General features: G+C 45.4%; 1 protein-coding gene across 2 annotated transcripts in view; it reads left to right on the top strand.

Moving 5' to 3' along the window:
* Window positions 1-18,131, top strand: part of Pik3c2b (phosphatidylinositol-4-phosphate 3-kinase catalytic subunit type 2 beta) — a 70,935-nt gene that overhangs the window by 50,949 nt on the left and 1,855 nt on the right. For both annotated transcript variants that reach the window (XM_017797463.2, XM_008830387.3), the window contains 11 exons: window positions 236-365; window positions 1,176-1,312; window positions 6,623-6,792; window positions 7,163-7,319; window positions 7,628-7,737; window positions 9,081-9,282; window positions 9,649-9,773; window positions 11,273-11,390; window positions 12,406-12,487; window positions 12,858-12,964; window positions 17,306-17,434. In XM_017797463.2, the coding sequence (XP_017652952.1) occupies window positions 236-365; window positions 1,176-1,312; window positions 6,623-6,792; window positions 7,163-7,319; window positions 7,628-7,737; window positions 9,081-9,282; window positions 9,649-9,773; window positions 11,273-11,390; window positions 12,406-12,487; window positions 12,858-12,964; window positions 17,306-17,434 (1,467 nt within the window). The remainder of the gene's footprint in view (window positions 1-235; window positions 366-1,175; window positions 1,313-6,622; window positions 6,793-7,162; window positions 7,320-7,627; window positions 7,738-9,080; window positions 9,283-9,648; window positions 9,774-11,272; window positions 11,391-12,405; window positions 12,488-12,857; window positions 12,965-17,305; window positions 17,435-18,131) is intronic.

Below are 18,131 nucleotides of genomic sequence, written 5' to 3'. Positions count from 1 at the left end.
CCACCATGCCCAGCCAAACATTCAAGTTTTTGAAAGGCCTCATGAACCAGGCATGATAGTACAGACCTGTAATCCAGCACCCACCAGTTGAGGCAGGAGGATTGCTGTTTGAGGCCAGCCTGGATTACATAGAGAGACCTTGTCTCAAACAGCAGGACTGATGGTCAACCACTGGGGGTTTTAGAAGCCTGGAGGAGGGAGCGGAGATGGGTTTTAATCACTCTTTCCTGTCCAGTGCGGGGACGACCTTCGCCAGGACATGCTCACCCTGCAGATGATTCGAATCATGAGCAAGATCTGGGTCCAGGAGGGGCTAGATATGCGCATGGTCATTTTTCGTTGCTTCTCCACTGGCAGAGGGAGAGGTCAGTGTGGAGTGGGTGTGGGGCATCCCTTTGCTTACTGCCTTTCTGACTGTTTTCCAACATGAACAATAGAGAATAGAAGGGCAGGATTATTCTAGGAGATGTAGAGTGACATGAAAAAAGAATTCAAGGGAGAGAGACTGTTGCGAAACAAAACAGACTTGGAGGCTTAGCAACCTCAGTGGACTTGGGTTCGTAAACAAACCAATTGTAAAGTAGTTTGGGGATGCCTGTAAGCAATTTGAAAATAAACTGGCTTAAGGAGCCACTGTTAGTTCTTTGGACGTGACAATGGCACTGATATCCTTGTTACTTACACTTGAAATATTTATGCGTGAAGGGGCATGTCTAAAGCAGGGCATGATGGCACATTCCTGTATTCCCATCTCTCAGGAGGCTGAGATAGAACCACTAGTTCAAGACCAGCTTGGTTTATAGAGTGGAACCCTGCCTTGCTTAACAGTACTCCACTAGGGCAGGAAATAGGAAGCTAGTTGAGTAGTGGAAGATGAAGTGAAATTAGACAAGTGTTGATCATTGTTGAAGCTATATATTTGAAAACATCGGTAGTAAAAGTTGAAGGGAGAGAAGGCGCAGCTTCATGAGCTGGGGGAAACCTGGACTCACTCTGGACTGTGGATGCAGGTGTGACCTTTGTTTCCACTGTCATGTATTCCTCCTAATAGCACACTTTGTCCAAAGAGCCTGAAGCTTAACTCATGGGAAGTATCCAGTCCAACTATGGCAGACCTTTCCCCCTCAGCCCTCTTCACTCTGGTCCAAACATGACCCCAATCTCTTCTCTTCCAGGGATGGTAGAAATGATCCCCAATGCTGAGACACTGCGTAAGATCCAGGTGGAACATGGGGTGACTGGCTCCTTCAAGGACCGGCCCCTGGCTGACTGGCTGCAGAAACACAACCCTGGGGAGGACGAATATGAGAAGGTATGGGGGGCTGTGTTCTAGTTTGCTTTCAATTGCTGTGGCAAAACACTCTGACCAATACCAACTTGGGGAAGAAAGGGTTTATTTGGTTTACAAGGGTTTATTTGGCTTACAAGGGTTTATTTTTGGTCACAGTTTATCAGGGAGCCCAAGGTAGAAACTCAGGGGAGGATCATGGAGGCAGGAACTGAAGCACAGGCCAAGGAGGAACACTTTTTACTGACTTGCTTCCCTGGCCCGTGCTCAGCCTGCTTTCCTATATAACACAGAACAGTCTACTCAGGTGGCATCACCCACAGTGGGCTGGGCCCTCCCACATAACTGAATAGTCAAGAAAATACCCCACAGATATGGCCACAGGCCAGTTCAATGGAGGCAGTTCCCTAACTGAGGCTCCCTCTACCCAGGTGTATCATGTTGACAACTGAAGCTATCCTGCACAGGGGATGTCAGGGGTCCAAAGATGGGGCAGTGTGCCTGACTGTGGCACATGATTCTGCTACCACCAGACCTGCATGCTTTGCTGAGGGAGGGATGGATCTTTGTGGACCAATGTTTCTGTGAAATAGAGGTGGTCACATTATTATTGTAAGCTAACAGAAAATTCTCCAGTATTGGTCAGAGAAACCGTCCTTGAGTTTCAAGGGATGGGGAAGCAGCTTTTGAGAGCCTACCTGTATCCCTCCTAATTATGGATCCTGGTCAGTTCCTCTCATACTCTCAGAGGGCTTCAGTGATGCTGAATAGAATGTGAGGTGGTTCGAGGAGGCATTTTATCATTTTTTAAAGTTTTTATTTATTTTTTTAATGTGTATGAGTGTTAACACCTGCATGTATGTAAGTGCACCTATGTTTTGCATTGCCCACAGAGGCCAGAAGAGGGTGTCAGTTACAGGCAGTTGTTAGCCACCATGTGGATGCTGGGATTCGAACCCAAGTCTTCTGCAAGAGTAGCCAGTGCTCTTAACTGCTAAGCCATCACTCCAGCCCTGGATAACATTTTTAAAAATATTTTATTTTTGCCGGGTGTGGTGGTGCACACCTTTAATCCCAGCACTTGGGAGGCAGAGGCAGATGGATATTTGTGAGTTCAAGGCCAGCCTGGTCTACATAGTGAGTTCTAGGCCAACTGGGGCTACAGGGAGACCCTGTCTCAAAAAGACAAAAAAAATTTATTTTTATTTTTGTGTGTATGAGTGCATTGCCTGCCTGTATATAAGTGCACCCATGTCGTGTAGTGCCTGTGGAGATCAGAAGAGGGCATTGGATCCCCTGGAACTAGACAGTTGTTAGCTGCCAGGTGGGTGCTGGGAATAGAACCTCTGTGAGAGCAGCCAGTGCTCTTAACTGCTGAGCCATCTCTCCAGCCCCCTAGATAGCATTTTAATCCAGACCTTTTTCTGGGCATGAGTCAGACACAACCCTTGCTCCAAGTAGGGAAGCTGGCTGTGCAAGACTAACTATAACTTGAAGGCAGGATTGGGGTCAGTGATGAGATTGAGATAAGAGCAAAGAGGACTTTGACTAGAAGAAGGAAGGGGAGAATGGAAGCTTTCTATGGGTTGTAGGGCCTTGGTGACCTACTGTTGCCCATGGCCAGGCCACAGATTCATGACTCTAATCTTTGGGTTAATGAGATTTGGGGTGAAAATGGGAGTGGACAAGTCACAATAAAATATCAGAATGGGAGCCAGGAGTGGTGGCTCATGCCTTTAATCCCAGCATTTGGGAGGCAGAGGCAGGTGGGTTCTGAGTTCAAGGTCAGCCTGGTCTACATAGAGATTTCCAGGCTAGTTGGGTCTACAGAGAGACCCTGTCTCAAAAAGATAGCCCCCCCCCAAAAAAAATCCCAGAATGGAGGCTGTAGAGATGGCTCAGCAGTTAATAGCACTGGCTGCTCTTGCAGAGGTCCAGGATTTGGTTCCCAGCACCCACCATGGCAGCTAACAACCATCTATAACTCCAGTTCAAGGGACCCGACACCCTCTTCTGTCTTCCTACAGTATTGCATGACATGGGTGCACCTACCTCCATGCAGGCAATACATTCATACACATAAAATAAAAATAATAAATTTTTAAAAATCTCAGAATGTTAACCTCTATAAATTTCACTTTAAGTGAATGCAAATACTAATTTATATTGATCAATGCATTTTATTCCTGAGGAAGACATGTAGGCAGCCAAATTATAATCAGCATATGTTTAGTGAATGTGTAATTAGATTATTTTAAATGACTGAAGAGTTTGTGGTCCCAAGGGTTTGATTCCTGGCCCCCTGTGCTATCTCTGCACTTTAAAAAAATATTTCATAACCCTTTGACTCCAGTTTGTGCTGTCCATATACTTCCGGGTGTGGAGCCATCTACTGGATCATGATCAATTGACCAGGGGTGGTGCCCTCTGCATTCCTTTTTTTTTTTTTTTTCTTTCATTTTTTGCCTTTGAGATAAGATCTCTCTGCAGCCCTAGCTGTTCCTAGAACTCACTATATAGACCAGGATGGCCTTGATCTCACAGAGATCCCCCGTCTCTGCCTCCCATCTTTTGAGGTTAAAGGCATGTGCTACCATACCCAGCTCATTAACCCAGCCTGCCTCAGTCTCAAGCCCTGTACCTCCATTTGTATGCCAACTTATGTTCCAACATAGAGCAATGTAGTACCCTTGGGGAGAACTAAGACTGATTCTTTGCTCTGTCCCATATGCTATTTATACTAACATGTTTTTCAAGTGTTGAACACCTACCATATCAAGGCACTGTGCTAGGTGTTGAAATTATAATTGCTCCCTGCCAGCATACTAACAAGTCAATAAATGTGGTGGAAGAATGTACAAGCAGATACACACGTAGAAACTAATTGTTAATTTTTTTGTTTGCTTTTGAGATAGGGCCTTACTCTGTAGTGTAGCTCAGGCTAGCCTGGAACATATAACCTTCCTGCCTCAGCCTGAGTGCTGGGATTACAGGTGTGAGCCACAATATTAATGGTAATGTTTAGAAGAAAGAGCTTGGCCAGTAAACAGCACCCATGTCCTGTACATGAGACCTTTAAATCAGGAGGGGGTTCCCATATAAATCAAGACTCAAACCCTGCCCAATTCAGGGGATAGTAGGAGTGGGGACATTACTGGTGGCACCAATACAGCTATTTGTGAGCTACACAGGAATCATCTAAGATTCAAAGAATACCTGTGACAGCAGCAGAATTGATGAAGATGCAGGTCAAAACTGGAAGTGGGTAGGTTATGCTTCTTATTGAGTGATTGCTTTTCATTCATAGACTTTTCTCTATTTTACGTGTATGAGTGTTTTGCCTGCATGTATGTAAGTGTACCTGTGCATGTTATGCCCACGGAGGCTAGAAGAGGGTGTTAGATCTCCTGGAACTGGAGTTACAGGTGGTTGTTAGCCACCATGTGGGTGCTGGGAACGGAATCCAGTACTCTGTAAGTATAACTGGTGCTCTTAACTGCTGAGCCATCTCTCTCCACCCCCAGATTGCTTTCTAAGAAATAGACTGTTTTTTTCAATTTTATGTGCATGAGTGTTTTGCCTACACGTATGTAAACATACCAGGTGCATGTACCCTAAAGAGTATCAGATCCCCAGGAACTGGAATTAGGGGTGGTTAGCTACCATGTGGATACTGGGAACTGAACCCCAGTCTTCTGCAAGAACAGCAACTGCTCTTTACCACTGAGCCATCTCTCCTGCCCCAGATTCTATGATATCTTTATAAACTTTCTGTCCTTGGTTTCCAGTGGCCTTTTCGCCTAGCTGTAATTAGATGAGTAACTGGATGTAATTAGATTAGCTACTTGATGTAGCTCCTTTTGCAGCATTTCTTTGCAAGACAGCCAAGAATATGTTGGGAGATTGAATCCCTAAACCTGGGGATCTGAAAAACCCAGGCACTGAGTGAACAGGCAGTGGGCCTGGAGACACTCAGTGGAGGAGCAGCCAATGTGAACTGGGAAGGTTTGGAAAAATGGAAACAAGGAGGGCTCTGGGAAGATGCATGGAGATTCCCAGAGGGAAGGCAGGCATTCTGAATCTGCCAAGCTTCCTCTCATTCCCAATTCCATACATTCCTAGTTGGTTATGACATTTTTCTCATTCTTAATTTTGTGTATTCCTAGTTGGCTCTTGCCCACTGTTGCCTTTCCTGAGTTTGGGGAAAATCTTCAAGCTTTATAAGAAGATTTACATGGTGAAAGGGTTTCATCTATAAATCCAATGTAGTTTTACTTCCTAAAGGGGTAGAAAAGTAGACAGATGTTGACCAAACAAAATAAAGTGGACTTGGCCCTCACTGCCTTTCTTCCTCCTCTTTGTACACACACTCTCATGGGCCAGAACAGGACATCAGGTGTCTTCCTCTATCGCTCTCTGCTCTCTGCTTTATTGTCCTTAGCCATGGTCTCACACTGAACCAGAGGCTTGCTGTTTTGGCTAGGCTGTCTGGCCAGTGAGCTCTCAGGATCTGCCTGTCTCCGCCCCACCATACTGGGGTTACAGGCATGCACAACCATGCCCTGATTTTTATGTGGCTTCTAGGGATTCAAACACAGGACCTCGATGGACATGGTAACACATGCCTTTAATCCCAGCACTGGAGAGGCAGAGGCAGGAGAGCTCTGTGAGATCAAGGCTAGCCTGGTCTACATAGTGAGTTCCAGGCCTGTTAGGGCTACAGAGAGATCCTGTCTCCAAACAAAAAACCAAAAACAAACTCAGATTCTCTGGCTTGCAGAATAAGTACTCTTATCTGCTGAGCCATCTCCCTAACCTTCCCCCTCCTTTGAACCCCAAAATATCTCTCAACACATTTTGCCAAATAGAGATGTCTGAATTTCAAGTGTAAAACACTTCAGGAAGTGTGATGCTGGCTCAGCTCTTCTTTGGAGTGCAGTAATTTTCATTAGGTAAACATTTAGCTGGGATCAAACACTCTGGGAATGGAGTGTTATTTAGGGCAGGAAGAAGAATGGATGAATTTTGAGCAAGGTCAGGCAGGCATGCTTAGTTCTACTGCTCACTTGAGTCAGGATTACCGCAACCTGTTGGAAGTTTGAAACATCAGTCTTTCTGTCCACTAAGGTCTCCCAATCTGGGCTGCTCATGTTGGGATTTTTCAATCAGCCCACTGTCTCCCATGGAAGATGTTTCTATGTTCATAAACATTTATCTCAGTATATGATAAGGATGAATAGTCAGGTATTGGGTGCTGTTGGGGTTTACATGAGAGGGAGGCCAGGCCAGAACTCAGTCTGGCTGTGGCCCTACTACCTGCCTCCATTCTCACAGGCTGTGGAGAACTTCATCTACTCCTGTGCTGGCTGTTGTGTGGCCACATATGTCTTGGGCATCTGTGACAGACATAATGACAACATCATGCTGAAGACCACTGGACACATGTTCCACATAGATTTTGGCCGCTTCTTGGGCCATGCCCAGATGTTTGGCAACATCAAGAGGTAAGTGGCCTCATGTATGGAGGGCAGCAGTGGTTCAGAGCTGAGACACCAGCCTTTGATGGAAGGAACTGGGCCTCAAACCATTGTCCCTGGGCTGAACTGCTCTGAAGAAGAGAAAACTGATAAGCTTGTGCAGAGCCCTGTGGAAGGTGAAGACCACCTGGTCTCCCCCCTCACTGAAAACTGAACAAAGGAATAAGAGTCCAAGCTACAGCAAAAGGGAAATGCAATTGGGTAGCTGGGATAAAGTATTGTTAGCTCCCAGGTCAGAACACATAATGAGAGTGTAGGAAATCATCCCCCAGTGGAGCCCATAGGATGACCTTCCTTCTCCACATTGACCTTCTACCTGTATGTTCCCTTGGCCCAGGGACCGTGCCCCATTTGTCTTCACCTCGGACATGGCGTATGTCATCAACGGGGGTGACAAGCCTTCCAGCCGCTTCCATGATTTTGTTGACCTTTGCTGCCAAGCCTACAACCTCATTCGCAAGCACACCCACCTCTTCCTCAACCTTCTGGGCCTGGTGAGGAGTTCCATCCCTTTCTGAACACCTCTTTCTTATGCCCTGGCTTGTTTCAGAAAATTCCTGGAGATCTCCTCTGAGCCCCAGTCGCGCCCTGTGTTCCTTAAAGGCAGAGACCCAAACAACTGGGAACAGTGGTGCCTGACCCCCTCATTCAGTTCCTCAGTTCCTGTGGCCCCCCTAACCACTGCCTAACAGCACCCATCTATAGCCTAGAAGGATCAGGGAATCAAATATAGAAAATGTTGCCTTAGGGTAGAGAGGCAAGCTTTGCTGTAGTTATAGGTACCTCTCCTTTCCTCTTCTAGATGTTGTCCTGTGGAATCCCTGAGCTCTCAGACCTGGAGGACCTCAAGTATGTGTACGATGCTCTGAGGCCTCAAGACACAGAGGCCAATGCTACCACCTACTTCACTAGGTAACACACAGCACAAACCAGTGCTGCACACTCAAGCAGTCCACAAGCTGCCAGGTTGGCAGGAGTGGGCTACAGAAGTAGGACAAGCTTAACCCGGGTGTCAAGGCCTGGAATTGGATCTGATATCCCAGTTTTGCCTGGTAATCACTTTATTCTCTAAGCTCAGTTTCCTGTCTGCATTTTGGGACTAACTTGTATCAGTAGGGCTGTGGTCATCATTTATATGTATTCTTACCAAGTCCCAACCAGCGATTTTGTCTAGGAGGTAGTTGCCCCAGCTGGCCTGGAACTCACTATGTAAACCAGACTGGCCTTGACCTCACAGAGATCTACCTGCCTCTGCCTCCCAAGTGCTGGGATTAAAGGTGTGTGCCACGGCACCCAGTGAGATTCCATATTTTATAATGGTTTTAACTCTTTTACCCAGATCCTTCCCCTTTCATGGGACCTCACTTAAAAGTTGAAATCTCAGCCCAGTGTGGTGGCGTATGCCTTTAATCCCAGCACTTGGGAGGCAGAGGCAGGTGAATCTGTGAGTTAGGCCAGCTTGGTCTACATAGCAAGTTCCAGGCCAGCTGAGGCTTCAGGGAGACCCTGTCTCAAAAAAGACCAAAAAAAAAGTTTCAGTCTTCAGATTGAGCAATGCTTAGCTTGGTCCTTGAACCCCATTTCATAGTACTATTTAGACATTTGCTGTCTCAAATTCCCTTCTACCTTGGTTTGGCTGTCTTGACCGGAGAACAAAAAATGGAACTAAGAACCCAGGATTCACAAAATAAAGTGCATGAGATAATTGTGTGTCAATCATGTGTTCCAGGAAGTTATTACTTTGGGAAAGTGATTTGAGCTAGTTGTTAGTCTTAGGACTACTCAGAGATGTTAACATATAACATATTTAGGAGGCTGAGGCAGGAGGATCACCATGAATTTGAGGCTAATCTGGGCAATGCAGGGTGTTCAAGGCCAGCTATATAGTAAGACCCTACTTCCTCCCATCACCAAAAAAAAAAAAAAAAAAAATTTGAAAAAACCCCAGGGTGGAGGAATTTCCATTTGGTTGACATTTATGTAAATGCATCATGCATATCACCAACGCCCATAACAGTACACAACAAGGGTATTCAGTAAGCACTAAATACCTTAGTTGCTTGAGTTCTACTCCTGATTTAGAGGTTCTGTCTCTAATACAGCCTACAACTTCCGAATGGCCACAAAAAAAAAAAAAAAAAAAACTTGATAAAACCCCAGGATGCAGGAATGTCCACTTGGATAGCTTTGCCAAAGCAGAGGGTATTTTGAATCTATAGTTACATCCTTTGTTTCCCATCGTCCTGGACCAACAGATTGATTGAATCCAGCCTGGGCAGCGTAGCCACAAAGCTCAACTTTTTCATCCACAACCTGGCTCAGATGAAGTTCACAGGCTCGGATGACAGACTGACCCTTTCCTTTGCCTCCCGAACACATACTCTCAAGAGCTCCGGCCGCATCAGTGACGTTTTTCTCTGCCGTCATGAGAAGATTTTCCACCCCAACAAAGGCTATGTAAGTCTTTGCGCCACTCTGTCTCTTGTTCCCCACCGACTTATCTTCTTGGGGTTCTGACTCTTGGGCCTTGGGTTCACAAGGCTCCTGTACTAGGAGCAATCCCACGCCACTTCCCCGCCTTTCCTCTGGTGACCTGTATAGTCAGGGAGCTGAATTGGTTTTTAACTCCCTGAGGCATGTGTCCTATAAGACCCAGGCAGGAAATCTTTGCCTGCCTACCATCTTTTCTCCACTAGAGACAGAGACCCTTTCCTTCTGGAAAGTACCCCCCCCCACACACACACCTAGCACACATATACTTCTCCCCCACTGCTTCCTCTATTAAGTACAGAAGGTCAGTATTCTGAGTTTTTGCCTTTGCAGATATATGTGGTAAAAGTGATGCGAGAGAATGCTCATGAGGCAACTTACATCCAGAGGACGTTTGAGGAGTTCCAGGAGCTTCACAATAAGCTGCGCCTGCTCTTCCCTTCCTCCTTCCTGCCCAGGTAGTTACCCTTACTCTTCTCTGAACTGAGAGATACTGGGGAGGGAAAGGGATGGAGCTGGCTGGACTACACTTCACGGGGCCTGCTGTTGGATTTTGTAACAAGTGCTCCCCCTGCTCTAGCCTTGAAAATAAGCATGGGCCCACCAACCTAAGAAGGAAAGCTAGCTGGAGCTGATGGAAGGAGGGGCACTGGTTGAATATGAACATGACTCAGAGTTTCCAGCTTATCAAAGAAATAAATCATTTTCTTAATGGTTAAAGTGGTAAATACATACAGTGGACTATTTAGCATTGAAAGGAAAGGATCTTTGACACATGTTAAAACATGAATGAACCTAAATGAAATCTACATCACAAGAAGATTCAAAACTTATTCTACTTATTGGAGTAGATTCTACTTACTGGAATCCCCTAGAGTGGTCAGATTCATAGAGACAGAATGGAACCTGGTTAAGGCATTGTTTAAAAGGTGTTATGCTTCAGTTTTGCAAGATGAAGAGTTCTGGACATGACTGATGGTGAAAGTTGTACAGCATTGTGTATGTACCCAATGCCACAGAACTGTACACAGAAATCTTTTTTAAAAAATATTTTATTTATTTTATTTTATGTGTATGAGTGTATTGCCTGCTTGTGTGTGAGTGCACCCATGTCGCGCAATGCCACGGAGGTGAGAAGAGGGCTTTGGATTCTCCTGGAACTAGAGTTAAGGATTGTTAGCAGCCACCATGTAGGTGCTGGGAATCGAACCCGGGTCCTCTGCAAGAGCAGTTAGTGCTTTTAACTGCTGAGCCATCTCTGCAGCCCCTGTACACAGAAATTTTAATATGGCCAATTTTTTTCTTATCTGGGGTTCCAGGAAGTGTGGGGGAGGATGTTGTATACGTGTGCAAGAGAGAAAGGAGGAGAGAGTGAGACAGAGTCTGAGACCCATACCATTTGGGTGCATATGGTCTGGTAGGAGTCAGGTAGGTGAAGGTCTTCCCAGAAGAGAAACTGCTGGGAAATGAGGATCCACTAGAAATGCAAATGAAATGTACACAAAGGGGCCAGGTGTGGTGGCGCATTCCTTTAATTCCAGCACTGGGAGGCAGTAGCTGATGGGTCTTTGTGAATTCAAGGTCAGCCTGGTCTACATGGCCAGTTCCAGGCCAGCCAAGGCTACCTAGTGAGACCTGTCTCAAAAAAATAAAAAATAGGGCCTGGAGAGATAACTCAATGGTTAAGAGCACTGACTGTTCTGTCAGAGGACCTGGGTTCAGGTCCCAGCATCCACCTGGTGACTATCAACTGTCCAGTAACTACAGTTCCAGGGGGATCAGATGCCCTCTTCTGGCCTCCGTGGATGCCAGGCACAAATGGTGCACTTATAGACATGCAGCTAAAACACTCATATACATAAAATAAATAAATCTTTAAAAGAAATAAAAATAAATGTCCACAAAGCCTCATTATCTTTCTCCATCCTCATTATCTCTCTCCTGCCTGCCGCTCTAGCTTCCCTAGTCGCTTTGTGATTGGCCGCTCTAGGGGAGAGGCAATGGCTGAGCGCCGGAGGGAAGAGCTAAACGGCTACATCTGGCACTTGATCCATGCTGCCCCAGAGGTGGCTGAGGTGAGTAACTGGTGTGGGATGTGAGAGGAAGGATCAGAGTCCTGAGGAGTCAGCAGGATCTAGCTGGTGAATTAGCAGCACCAGGCTCTGCAGAGGATTAGCAAGCACTGATCCATGATGGGATCTACCTCAGGCCTAGGTTTTTTATTTTTTATTTATTTCCCAAGCCTAGTTTTAAACATTCTCCAGAAAAAGGTTTGTGTTTTCTGTCCCAGACTGGCTAAGGCATGTCTCTCCAAGTGTATGTGTTGATAGGGGAGTGGAGGAGGCAAGAGTAGAAAAGAATGTACTGCTTTTGACCTGAAGTGGCCTATTTATTTATTTATTTTGGTTTGGTTTGGTTTGGTTTTGGTTTTGGTTTATGAGACAGGGTCTTACTGTGTCTCAGTCTATAATCCAGGCAAGCCTAAACTTCACTTTGCAGACCAGGCCAGCCTAGCAGTCCTCCGCACTTTATCTCCTGAATGATGAGATTACAGGGGTTCAGGTTCACTCCCCTACTCTATCCCACTCTAGCTTTTTTTCTTTTAAAAAAATGATTTGGTTGCCAGGCACGGTAGCACATGCCTTTAACCCCAGCACTTGGGAGGCAGAGGCAGTGAATCTTTGTGAGTTCAAGGCCAACCTGGCCTACATAGTGAGTTCCAGATCAGCTCAGGCTACAGGGAGACCCAGTCTCAAAAGGACAAAAAAAAAGAAAGGATTTGGGGTTGGAGAGATGCTCAATGGTTAAGAGCACTGGCTGTTCTTCTAGAGGGCCTGGGTTTGAGTCCCAGCACCCACATGGCAGCTAATAACAGTCCATAACTCCAGTTCCAGGGGGAATCCAATACTCTCTTCTGACTTCTCTGGCGCTGCACAACACGGGCGCACTTACACACATGCAGACAATACACTCATACACATAAAAAAATAAAACAATAATAAATTAAAAAATGATTTGGGCTAGCCATCATCCTTCCTTTCTCACTGGGCCATGTCTTGCTGAAGAGTGGCCTTGTTCTCTGTATTCCAGTGTGATCTGGTGTACACCTTCTTCCACCCCTTGTCCCGGGATGAGAAGGCTGCAGGCACCAGTGCAGCTCCAAAGTCCTCAGGTACAGTAGCTTCCTGGTGACAATCTTGCCAGTCCTGCCAAACCACACCCCTGCCCCTTGCCAACCTTCTTTGATTTCTTTCTTGTTCCTTTGCTTACTTGCTAGGGAATCCAGTTTTCCATTCAGCCTGTGGGGTCCACAGCTCCATAGCTGTGTTCCCCAGAAGATGGACATTCAGTTAGTGATTATACCCTCAGATAGGGTAGACTCATCCCAGCTCAACTCTAAACTCATTCCAGACCCCCTCAGTACCAGAGCCCTGACATGGAGGGTGGGGCAGGGCTTCAGTCAGAAAGCTGAAATTCCTACCTGGCACCAGTTGGGACACTGCTGGCTCATGAACCTTCCTCATTTTCCTTTGTCCCTACAGATGGCACATGGGCCCGGCCTGTTGGGAAAGTTGGTGGGGAGGTGAAGCTGTCTATCTCCTACAAAAACAACAAACTCTTCATCATGGTGATGCATATTCGGGGTTTGGTAAGTACATTTACAGCTTTCTTTGGTCCTTGATCTTTCTGCTGGTATTTTTTGGACTAGTCAGTCCTCCTCTGACTCCATGTCATGAGAGTAACCACAAAAGTTTACTGAGCATCCACCACAGGCTGCCCAGTGCCAGGCCTGCGGTTGACCAGGCAATTTAAGACACAGCTGGTTGCTTGCTGTGGTCTATGGCAATATCCTAAGTACTATATGAGCTTCATTGTAAGGAAGATGATGTCAATCCCTTCTTCCAAGGGTTGTTGTGGGAGTGAAATGAGATAACACAATGAAAGTATGTACCTTTCTGAATATTAGTGTGGTAGTGGTAATTCCAGTGTTATAAAGGAGAGGCCTGGGAGCTTGCTACCTGGTTATAGTGATAGATCAGCAGATGAGTCTGTGAGAATATACAGGGCAGCCGCTGGACATTCTTCAAGCATACTCAAGGCAGTATATAATTGATTTTGTACAGGTTCTAAGAACATTGTGAATAGAAAAGGAACTTTTGTTGGAAATGTGCAGTGTGCTGCGTACCCCGTGTTGCTCATTACATGGAGATTGGAATTTTGGGTTATAGCAGGAGATGCATGAGCTTTGGAGGCAAAGAAACCTTGGTGTCACTTTCACATTTGTTCATCAACAAATGTTCATCTAGCACCTACTAACACATTATCCCTAGATACAGGAGAAGGAATGTAAAACAAAATCCTTCCCCAGGGAGCTGACGTTTCGGTTGGAAAAGGCACACAGATTAGACAAGTAAAACATACGGCATGTGAGATGAGGTAAGAACTGCACAAGATGGGGCTGGAGAGATGGCTCAGCAGTTAAGACAGAGATGTTCTTGCAGAGCACCCAAGTTCAATTCCTAGGACCCACATGGCAGCTAACAACCATACATATCTCCAGTTCCAAGGGAGTCCGATGCCCTCTTCTGACCTCCAAAGACTCTACACAACACCAATGTGCCTACCTACATGCAGGCAATATACTCATACACATAAAATAAAAAATAATAAATAGAATATTTTTAAAAAAGAACTGCACAAGCAATGAAGCAGAGAAGGAATCTAGGAGAAGCAGGAGGCTAGCATTTATATTAAGAGATAGGGATGGCCTGGTGATGAGGAGGTGAGGAAGGGCACTATATGTGTATATCTGAGAGAGGAGTGTTTCAGGCATGACGAGCAATTAGATCTTAAAGCTTATATCCTGACTTCTGGAGGAAGCCTGCTTTGCCTTATCAGGAACTGCAAGGTCCTATTGGCCAAAGCCCATGGAGTGAATGGTCATCAGGAGCTAGTGGGTAAGTTGGAGAGGCATCCTCCCCTAGAGCCTGGGCCCCACAGTAAGGACTCTGATTTCAACACTGATATGAATCCTTAAAGGCAGATTTGATATAGTCTGACTTAAGTGTTTGGAGGGTTTGGGTTTTATGTATGTATGTTTGTTTGTTTGTGTGTATGTGAGGCAGGTTCTTTTTTTTAATATTTATTTTCTTATTTTTATTTTATGTGTATGAGTATATTGCCTGCATGTATGTGAGTGCACCTGTGTTGTGCAGTGCCTCAGAGACCAGAAGAGGGCTTTGGATTCCCCAGAACTGGAGTTAAGGATGGTTTGTAGCCACCATGTGGGTTCTGGGAATCAAACCCGAGTCCTCTGCAAGAGCAGTCTCAACCGCTGAGGCATCTCTCCAGCCCTGTGAGACATGTTCTTATGCTAGCCCACTCTGGCCTGGAACACAATATGTAGCCCAGGCATTTGAACTTGAACTCAAGACACTCTTCCTGCCTCAGCCTCCTAAGTGCTAGAATTACAAACATGAGCCACCACTCTGAGTTTTGACCTAAGTGTTAAAAGGATCAGTCTTGGCCAGGCATGGTGGCACATGCCTTTAATCCCAGCACTCAGGAGCAGAAATATCTGTGAGTTTGAGGCCAGCCTAGAACCTGGTTTCCATAGTGAATCCAGGCCAGCTGTGGCTACAGGGAGACCCTGTCTCAAAAGACTCCCCCCACCCGCCCCCCAGAAAAAGATCAATCTTGGGAGTCTGGAGGATGTGGCTCAGGTGGAATGCATGCTAGTGTGCTGGAGACTATGGGTTGGGCTGCCTAAAAACAAAAACCAAGGTGCTGGAGAGATGACTCAAGGGTTAAAGAGGACTGGCTGAGTTGGGGTGTGGTGGTGCCCACCTTTAATCCCAGCACTTTGGAGGCAGAGGCAGGTGGATCTCTGAGTTCAAAGCCAGCTTGACCTACATAATGAGTTCTAGGTCAGCTGGGGCTACAGGAGACCCTGTCTCAAAAAGACAACAACAACAAAAAGACCTTTGGCTGCTCTTGCAAAGGACCTGAGTTCAGTTCCCAGCACCTACATGACAGCTAACAGCCATCAGTAACTCCAGTTCCAGGGTATCCAGTGCCTTCTTCTGGGCTCTGTGGGCATTGCATGACACAGGTGCACTTACATACATGCTGGTAAACACTCATCACATAAAATAAAAATAAATCTGGCCAGGCATGGTGGTGCATGCCTTTATACAACACTTGGGAGGCAAAGGCAGGTAGATTTCTGTGTGTTCAAGGCCAACCTGGTCTGTATAGTGAGTTTCAGGCCAGCTGGGGCTACAAGGAAACAAACCTTGTCTCAAAAAGACCAAAATAAGGAAATAAGGAAATCTAAAAATAATTTTAAAAAAACAAAATGAAAACCTAAATAGAGTCAAGCTGAGTAAATCGGCAGTTAGCCAACCTTGAACAAACAACTTATCCTCTCTGACTCGTGTCTCTGCCTTGTAGGGGCTAAAGGGACCAAATGACAAAATAGCATGGAGAAAAGATGCCTGGGTAGACTTGATGGTTTATTTAAAATACTGCATTATCCCAACATTGATTGATCGCTAGATTGATTTTTAAAAATATTTTTATTTGTATGTATGTATCTATGTGTGTTTGTGCAAATGTATGTCATGTGGGATGAGAAGTACTCCAGGAGGCCAGAAGAGGGTGTCAGATCCCCTGGAGCTGGAGTTGCAGGTGGTTGTGAGCCACCCAGTGTGGGTGCTGGGAACTAAACTTGAGTCCTCTGTAAGAAATGGAAGCACTGTTAATTGCCATATTTCCAGCATTTAGATACAAGATACAGAATTGAGGGCCTGGAGAGATGGCTCAGCAGTTAAGAACACTGAATGTTCTTGCAGAGGACCCAGGTTCAATTCCCAGCACCCACATGGCAATTATCAACCATTCGCAACTCCAGGGGATCTGACACCCCTTGTTTACGCCCTCTTCTGACCTCCATGGGCATTTCACAACACAGGTGCACTTACACACATGCAGGTAATACATTCTTACACATAAAATAAAAATAATAGATACAATATTTAAAAAAATATATAGAATTAATATAATAAGAAACTTGATTGATGTTTCAATAGACTATTTGACATGATCATAGTATTTTAATTTATTTTTATTTATATGTATGAGTAATTTCCCTGCGTATATGTAAGAATACCACATGTGCAAAATGCCCATAGAGGACAGAACTGGAATTAAGGATGGTTGTTAGCCACAATGTGGGTGTTGGGAACTAAACCTAGGTCCTCTGCAAGACCAGACAGTGCTCTTAACTGCTGAGTCATCTCTCCAGCCCCTGGTAGATATTTTTATAAGCATGGAGTAAGCTGGGAAGCAGACCTCCCTGCAAAAAAAGGTATGCACTGAGAAAAGCTAGAGAGAGGTTTAAAATTTTTTTATGATTTAATTTTTTTATTTGTGTACCTGTGCCTGTGCCATGTATGTGCAGGTGCCAGTGGAAGCTAAATGGCAGATCCCCTGGAGCTGGAGTTATAGGCAGTTGTGAGCTGCCTGATGTGGTTGCTGGGATCCAAACTCTGGTCCTCTGGAAGAGCAGCAAGTACTCTTAACAACTGAGTTGGGGCTGGAGAGATGGCTCAGCAGTTAAGAACACTGGTTGTTCTTGCAGAAGACCTGGGTTCGAATCCTAGCACCCACATGGCAGATAACAACTGTCCATAACTCCAATCCAGGGGATCTGACAGCCTCTCCTGACCTCCACGGGCATTACACGACACGGGTGCACTTACATGCAGGCAGTGCATGCGTACACATAAAATAAAAATAATAAATAAAATTAAAAAAAAACAACAACTGAGTCATCTCTCCAGCCCTAGAGAGAGAGAGAGAGAGAGAGAGAGAGAGAGAGAGAGAGAGAGATCTTTGATAAAGAACCTGGATTAGAATATGGCGGCAGGAAGATGAAGAGACAGGTGCTGTATGGATCCTCATCTTCTTTGTTTTCATTCCATTATAGCAACTGCTCCAGGATGGGAATGACCCTGACCCCTATGTAAAAATTTACCTCCTTCCTGATCCTCAGAAAACCACAAAGAGAAAAACCAAAGTGGCTCGAAAAACCTGCAACCCTACCTACAATGAGATGGTATGTGGAAATGGTGGTAGGGCAGGAGTCAGCAAACTGCCTGATTGATGATTGATTGATTGATTGATTGATTGATTGATTGATTGATTAGGTGGTTTTTTTTTGGTCTTTTTGAGACAGGGTCTCTCTGTAGCCTCAGCTGTCCTGGAACTCACTATGTAGACCTGGATGGTGCTGGCATGCGCCACCCAGCCCGGCTTGATTAGGTTTTTTTGAGACTCATACTTGTTATGTAACTGAGGTTGGCCTTGAATACCTGGTCCTCTTGTCTCCACCTCCCAAATGCTGGGATAATAGGCATGAGCCATACTATACCTGGCAACAAACTTGCCTGTTTTTACAAATAAGTTGTATTGGAACAAGCCACACTTGACTGATTTATGTATTGTCTGTGGCTGCTTTCATGTTCAGTGATGGCCTTGAGAATTGTGGTATGGATTGTATTTATGTTGTTTTAAAGGTTTATTTTTATTTTATGTGTACAAGAATTTTGCCTACATGTATGTATGTATACCACATATATGCCTGGTACCCCCAGAGGCCAGAAGAGGGTGTCAGATCCCCCAGAACTAGAGTTACAGATGGAGTTACAGATGGTTGTTAGCCATCATGTGGGTACTAGGAACTGAACTGGGTCCTCTGCAAGAGCAGCCATGTTCTTAACTGCTGAGCCACTCTACGCTCTAATTTTTTTAAA

Source organism: Nannospalax galili, unplaced genomic scaffold, assembly GCF_000622305.1.
Source record: "Nannospalax galili isolate Female #2095 unplaced genomic scaffold, S.galili_v1.0 scaffold113, whole genome shotgun sequence".
Taxonomy (NCBI): Eukaryota; Metazoa; Chordata; class Mammalia; order Rodentia; family Spalacidae; genus Nannospalax; species Nannospalax galili.
This window is presented reverse-complemented; position numbering and strand designations above follow the sequence as displayed.